We start from the raw sequence: 7,500 nt of genomic DNA, 5'->3' as shown, positions 1-7,500 counted from the left end.
CAAAATTGCAAAAAAATTACTACCACATATTTTTCTTCAAATTGAAACAGCTTCTGTTTGGACCCTTCAACAGATTACAATGACATAATATATAAAAATTCTATTGTAGGCTATAGGCCAAAGGAAAGGATTGTGAATTGTCATGGCTCCTCCTTTCCAAAAGACCACTTCTTTATCCAAAATGGATTTAGTTTGACAGCTTTTGAGTGGACCATGTTATGTATAGGGGCCATTTTCTTTGAGAAGACCCTCTCTCTCCCCCCCCCCCCCCCCCATATGGGAGACACATTTTTGTGTGGTCTTCTCCAAGTGGTTTTCCTGTATTTGCAAGAATGTAAGTATAGCACTACCAGCTTAAATGAAGAGTAAAGTCTCAAATCTTTCTCATTTTCAATATCAAACTTTTAATTTCAGACACCAAGCTCATTTCTATGTACCCCGGGAATAAAAATCCCATTTAGGCCATTAAAAAGGCTTTCACTGCATTTCCTCTTCTTACAGGTCTTGCATGTCAGATTCTTACAGGTTTGAGTCTGTAAAACAATGATGATAAACCACAGTAAAACCAGTTCTACAATCTGCCGTCTGGCTACAAACCGGTTAATAAGCGCACTCCTCAGGAAGTATGCCACATTCCTTGAAAATGTATTTAATTAGCTTAAAAAAAAAATCTACTAAAGAGACAAAAGCATAAAGAAAGGATCTGAGGCAATAAAGTAAAAAGGGGCGAAACTCGGCGAGCGGAGCCCTGATTAATTAAAGCATTTTGTTAAATTCATGACATGGTTCTGAGGATTAAAGCATTGTTCAATGCCTTGGGCGTCTGAAACCTGACGTGCATTAAGTAACAAGAGTATATAAGCAGCAGGGCAGCAAAAATACTTCCACACAGACATCATCTCAGAGAGAAGCCTAATAGAAACAGCCAGTTGGCTATATAATTAGAGTATACAGCAGAATTAGTTTACAATTACAGTATTCGCCAATGCATAAGGGGGGTTCAAGACTACTTCCTGACAGCAAATCTTGGCAAAAAGGCAATATCCATCATCAGGCACGACTGTAAAGGATTATATTGGGGGAACTGCTTTAAGAGGGTGTAAAAGAACAGAAAAACATGGCTGCGTTCTCCTAAAATTAGTCCCCCCCCCCCCCCACCCTTATTATTCACAGGCTGTGATTGGTATTGCATCTAGGCCCCACTGCAGATACATTTTCTGCAGTAAAAACATGGCATTACCACAAATATTTTATTTCCTAAAAGGGACACGGGATGGGTAACGAAAAAGTCCAATGTATAACAACAAAGCAATTTTAAAAGAGGCTTTCAAAGAATGTGTGTAAGAACATGTTGTATTATAATCCGAATTCTAACAACGAGCGGTCCTACACACCCGATAATCTGCCAGACTACATATTAAACTATTTCCTGTTTTATAATTAATTTATATACATCTATCATACATTAACCTTTCTAATATACTTCATTAAGAAAAAGTATCTCCTTTTTATAGAAAACATGTCTACAAGGGGTCCCCATACCATTCAGAAAATAATCCTGTCCGGCTGCAGCGTCATCTTTGTCCAAGCTGAAGCTCAGGCTAGGACAAAGTCCAGTAAGAGAGGGAGGAGACTAGCACTCCTATGTGCTCTCTCTTGTTTATCAGACTGCAGCATGGATGAAGAGACCCAGCACAGCAGACTCAGGGAGGAAGTGAATGCATGGTGAGTGAGGACAGGCTCAGTGCTTGCCAGGGACATGTACTTTCCTGAGCAGAGGGTGTGTGAATAAGTGAGCAGCAGAACTGAGACAAATACAAAAGCTAAAACACACAGAAAGACCACATACTGAATCTGCATGACCTAGAAAATAACATATAAACGCTGTAGCAGGTGTCGTTACAACAAAAAATAGCATTTGCCTTTAAATTTTCTATATTTAGGAAATTGCGGAAAAGAAACAGTGATTTTTTTAGTCTAGAGCTCTGCTATATAAAGCATTCAGACATGTAATCAGAAATACTATCTCAATAGTGGCAGTGGGGGAAAGGTATAACTATTGTGAGGAAAATATATTGAGAATTTTAGCCAGAACTAATAATTTGATTTTGGCTACCATTCAATGCTTTTTTCAGGCAGAGGAGAGGTCTACCAGAACAGCCCACCAGACTGGAGATTCGTACATTCCTTTTGCATTACAATTTCTTTTGCTGTTTCGGACCTCGTCATTCATACTAAATAGGCAACAGATATTCCACCTGAGGGCGATAATGTTCTGTACAGATAACGGCGCATTCCCTGATCCTCAGTAAATATCTGCATTGTCCTGCGCACTGGCAGCTCTCACTGTGGTCTTCAAGAAAATTAAAGATAATTCATTACAGTTGAAGTACAAAGGGAAGGTGATAAAACATCAACCTATTACCCAACAATAAAAGAAGGCAATTATGTCCGACAAGCTGTTAAAGCAGCGGTTCATTTCCGATACGGTTATTAAACATGTGCTGCTACGTATTATTTTGTATTGTCCTTAAAAAACAGTCAGATACATCACACCGGTTTCCTAAATCTAAAATTCTAGCACAGCAAAACAACTTAAATAAGATATTAAAGGGGTATACCAGTGAAAAACAATGCCGGGAAGGCTGGGTGCTGTAGTTTTGCAACAGCTGGAGGCTCACTGTGTTTACATGCTGAGTGCTGAGGCCCGTTCAGGAGATGGCAGTGGGTCCCTGCGGTAGGACCCTGGCAATCAACTAATTTTTAATGAATATCTCCTTTGAATCAAGCTTTTATGCTAAACATATTATGCAAAGTTTTATGATGTTATTTTCCTATTAAGGTTATAAAATAAACCTGAATTCCTGCAATTTTCAGTCTGACCACTAAACTGGATAATAATCTGACACTTACAAATCTGTATTGTACAAATCATTTTCCAGCAGTCTCCTCCTCATTATTACAGATAGGATTACCAATACGTAGATAAGATTGGATAAGACCATTCACAACAAAGAACAGCCCCTCTCACTACAATGCACATTGACCTCTACACAGGTCACAGATCATGTCTAGAAATTTCTCCCATAGAAGTGAATAGGGTCAGATCCAGTCTATTGTGTCTATTAGAGATGAGCGAAGTTACAGTGATTCGATTCGTCACTAACTTCTTGGCTCGGCGTTTGCTGACTTTAGCCTGCATAAATTAGTTCAGCTTTCAGGTGCTGCGGTGGCTGGAGACTCTCTCCTAGGACTTTATCCACCTTTTCCAGCCCACCGGAGCACCTGAAAGCTGAACTAATTTATGCAGGATAAAGTCAGCAACCGCCGAGTCGAGAAGTTCGTGATGTATCGAATCACTGTAAATTCGCTCCTCTCTAGTCTCTATGTTCAAGGGACTTGCTATAAAGCAAATATTTAACGTGCCTCTGTCTATTCTATACAAGTTAAAGAAGTACTCTGGGATATAAAAACGAAGGATAAGGATAGGGGATAAGTTTCAGATCGCTGGGGGTCCGACTGCTGGAAACACCAGCGATCTCCCATACAGGGCCCTGCTCTCCATCCAAATAACGCGTGTCGACCACAACAGGAAGCGGCAGCCAACACGCCCACTCGATGCAGCTCTATGGGAGAGCCAAAGACTGCAAAATGCAGGGCTCTGACTCTCCCAAAGAGATGCACTGAGGGGGGGGGGGGGGGGGGGGGGGTGTTGGCTGCTGCTTTGTACGGTGGTTGAACAAGCCCCATTCAAGAGGAGAGCTGGGGGCCATACAGGGGATAGAAGGGGGTCCAGCAGTCGTAACCCCTGCAATCTGACACTTATTCACTATCCTTAGGATAGGGGATACATTTTTTTTTATACCAGCAATCTCCTTTAAAGAGCTACAGACCTCACCATTAGACCTCACCATTTAGGGAGCTACAGACCGCACCATTTAGGTCATAAGGAGATGGGAAAGATTCAGCCTTTGTTTACTGTGGCTGCAGTTTGTAAATTTATACAATCATTATTTTCTAATTAAATCGAGCGGTCCAAAAGGCAGGCGAAGTTGCAGTGGTAAAGCTCGTGTGTGCCGCTGGAACGCCGCCTGCCTCTCGGACCATTCGGTTAAATTAATGTGGGTCTGCAGCTCTGTACCTCGTACAGAGGTGACAGATACACTTTAAATGCTGTTTAATGCTGCTCAGACAAGATGGCTGCCTCCATAACAACGTACTAAAAATGAAATCTAAAAATTTACAATGAGAAAGTAGAAAAAAAGAAATTGTTTCAGTATCTAATTTAATCAGTAATTCACGTCATATTTTTGCAAAAGAAGCTTAACATATAAGCCCCACCTCTGGGAACACCCCCAAACCACCCAGGAATTCCCCCTAAAGCAGCCACTATTAAGCAAAGTGTGCACACAACCCATCCCTTCTACCGGGCAGTAAGATCACAGGGTGAACACAGGAAAAGCTGGACTGGTAGCTTGTGGGCAGAGTAAAGGAATCTTACTGCTAAAGTGAACTAAAAATTCAGGTTTGTGAAAAATAGGATGAGGTCTTCACCCAAACATTTCATCCTACTGGAGATCTCAAGGAGTCTTGTAGGCCGCTTTCCTTTGGAACAATTCAGCTCCTCATCTACAGTGTAGTCATGATCTTCACTAGTCTTTCATGTCAACTTCTATATGTTAAAACTCTTACTTACCTATAAAGTTGTTCCAGTCAACATCAAGATCCCCGGGATTGGCCAGGCAGCCTCCCAATACATTCAAACAGTATTTGTTACAAGGCTTGACCGTAACAAGGCCCCGGCAGTAAGGACAGTAGGTCATCTTCATCATTGCCCGTACACACTGAGGTGTGGGGTTTACCTACAAGAGACAAGTAGAATTTATATAGGATTTATTGAGGGCAAAATGTTAAATATATAATAAAATATGCAACGCTAACAAACCCCACATGCGCTATGAATGATGTATGTGACACAAAGCAATACAGCAAATAACACGCTAGTAAATTACATATAATGATGGGTTCACCAACGCCCATCACTGATCTGTATTCTATCCCGCAGCTGGAGGGCTGACAGCTTACACGCCTGTAATGTACAGTATATCACCCTTTACCCTAAACCCCTCACCATGGCAACCGGTCTAATTTGTGTATAGGCTTCAGAGGTCTGGAACTGTTCAAAAGCACAATGCATTTTACTGGGTAGTGTCGCAGTAACCAGGGAAAGCTGAAAACCGCATTGTGCGACACAGGAATAGATTAACATATTTACCGATCAGATTATCATGCCATACTTCATCTGTATGCTTACCAGGAATTTGACTTTGGAAAGCATGACAAGTCTGTGACAGGACAAAAGAGCCCATAGCTACTGAGTGTTGTGCCATTCAGAAGCTCCGAGATGCCGCTGCCAAAGTGGTTTAAGCGGGGAAATGCCACAAAAGATCAGAAATAAGGCCGGTCTGAATGGTTAGTGTAACGCTATTTACCGGGGATGCTGATAGAAGTTATGTCTGTGAGAAGGGGGCCTGATCCAAAATAAATAAAATGTATAAATAAATGCAGTCTGCCATTTATCTTAAAAAGTAAACATTGTATCAATCTGCAGTGGAATGTATAAGACTTAGGTTGTATAAATGCAGTCCTGCCCAATACCGCTCATAGGGATAGGGGATAAGATGTCTAGGGGCAGAGTACCCCTTTAAGGATAAATGTAGCTGGATTTACTACACAGATCTTCAACTGCAACTCAAAGGCTTACGAACATAGGGGGAGATTTATCAAAACCTGTGCAGAGGAAAAGTTGTCCAGTTGCCCATAGCAACCAATCAGATCGCTTCTTTCATTTTTCACAGGCCTTCATGAAAATGAAAGCAGCAAGCTGATTGGTTGCTATGGGCAACTGGGCAAGTTTTCCTCTGCACAGGTTTTGATAAATCTCCCCCATAGTACTTACCCCATGTAAGATAGCAAAATAAATAAATAACCAATCATTGGTGCGGCCCTCTGTTCTGTAAATGAGCGCCAATCTGTACTCTTTTACATGGTAACTTGGCTCATCTAATATGGCCCAAAGAGCAGTGAGGCTTTCTGCAGAGGAAGGGAGTTCATAAAGGGCCTGGATGAATTTTCCGGAACTTAAAGGGGTACTCCGGTGGAAATTGTTTTTTTTTTTTTTTTTTTTTTTAAATCAACTGGTGCCAGAAAGTTAAATAGATTTTTAAATGACTTCTATTAAAAAATCTTTACCCTTCCAGTACTTTTTAGCAGCTGTATGCTACAGAGGAAATTCTTTTCCTTTTGAATTTCTTTTTGTCTTGTCCACAGTGCTCTCTGCTGACACCTCTGACTGTGTCAGGAACTGTCCAGAGCAGGAGAAAATCCCCATTGCAACCTATGCTGCTCTGGACAGTTCCTGACATGGACAGAGGTGTCAGCAGAGAGCACTGTGGACAAGACAAAAAAAAAAATTCAAAAAGAAAAGAATTTCCTCTGTAGCATTCAGCTGCTAAAAATACTAAAAGTACTGGAAGGGTAAAGATTTTTTTTATAGAAGTAATTTACAAATCTGTTTAAAGGGTACCTCTCATCAAAAAAACTTTTGATATATTATAGATTAATGTATGCAGAATAACTTTACAATTGCATGTTATTAAAAAATATGCTTCTTTCTATTTAATTTTCCACTTTGAAGAAATGACCACTAGGGGTCTCCCTACCAGTCCTGGCAGCAAGCATTTCAGACTCATGCTGGAGTCCTAAACACTACGAGCTGCCAGTCTGTTTTGTTCACAAAGGAAAACACTCAGAGCTGCCAGCCTGCTTTGTTCACAGCCTGTTTGGCTGTGAACAAAGCAGGCTGGCAGCTCTGAGTGTTTAGGACTCCAGCATGAGTCAGAAATGCTTGCTGACAGGACTGATCGGGAAAAATACAATAGAAAGAAGCATATTTTTCATTAACATGCTATTGGAAAGTTATTCAACATTCATTAATCTAAAATATATCAAAAGTTTATTTGATGAGAGGTACCCTTTAACTTTCTGGCACCAAGATAATAGGTTGAACTGGATAGATGTGTTTTTTTTTTAAAAGCCTAAAAAACAAGAAATTTAAAAGCCTAAAGAACTAATAATGAAAAAAAAAAAAAAATTTTCCACCGGAGTACCCCTTTAATAATAATATTACAGGTTATAGGTACAGGTCACTAATCCAATAACGTATTCTGAATGCTAGATTTAGAAATAGGAAGGGATTTTGGAAATACAAATGGAAAATGGTCTTCTATCTCATGGAAATTATTATTTTTTTGCCTCTCTCTAGTCAGTGGTCTCCAAACTGTGGCCCTCCTGAGGTTACAAAACTACAACTCCCAGCATGCCCCATGTCCTGTCTTAGGGGCCATGAGGGAGTGCCACAAGCGTTGCGTGGTCTACACCAATGGCACCTGTCAGACTCCACTGATTTGTAAAGGAATCTATCATGGTGCCTCCAAATGG

General features: G+C 40.7%; 1 protein-coding gene across 1 annotated transcript in view; it reads right to left on the bottom strand.

The window, feature by feature from the left end:
• GPC4 (glypican 4) overlaps positions 1–7,500 on the bottom strand; it is a 103,748-nt gene that overhangs the window by 13,006 nt on the left and 83,242 nt on the right. The window contains exon 4 of the mRNA XM_056537972.1: positions 4,697–4,862. Coding sequence (XP_056393947.1) covers positions 4,697–4,862 — 166 coding nt within the window. The remainder of the gene's footprint in view (positions 1–4,696; positions 4,863–7,500) is intronic.

This window comes from Hyla sarda, chromosome 9 (assembly GCF_029499605.1).
Source record: "Hyla sarda isolate aHylSar1 chromosome 9, aHylSar1.hap1, whole genome shotgun sequence".
In the NCBI taxonomy this organism is placed as follows: Eukaryota; Metazoa; Chordata; class Amphibia; order Anura; family Hylidae; genus Hyla; species Hyla sarda.
This window is presented reverse-complemented; position numbering and strand designations above follow the sequence as displayed.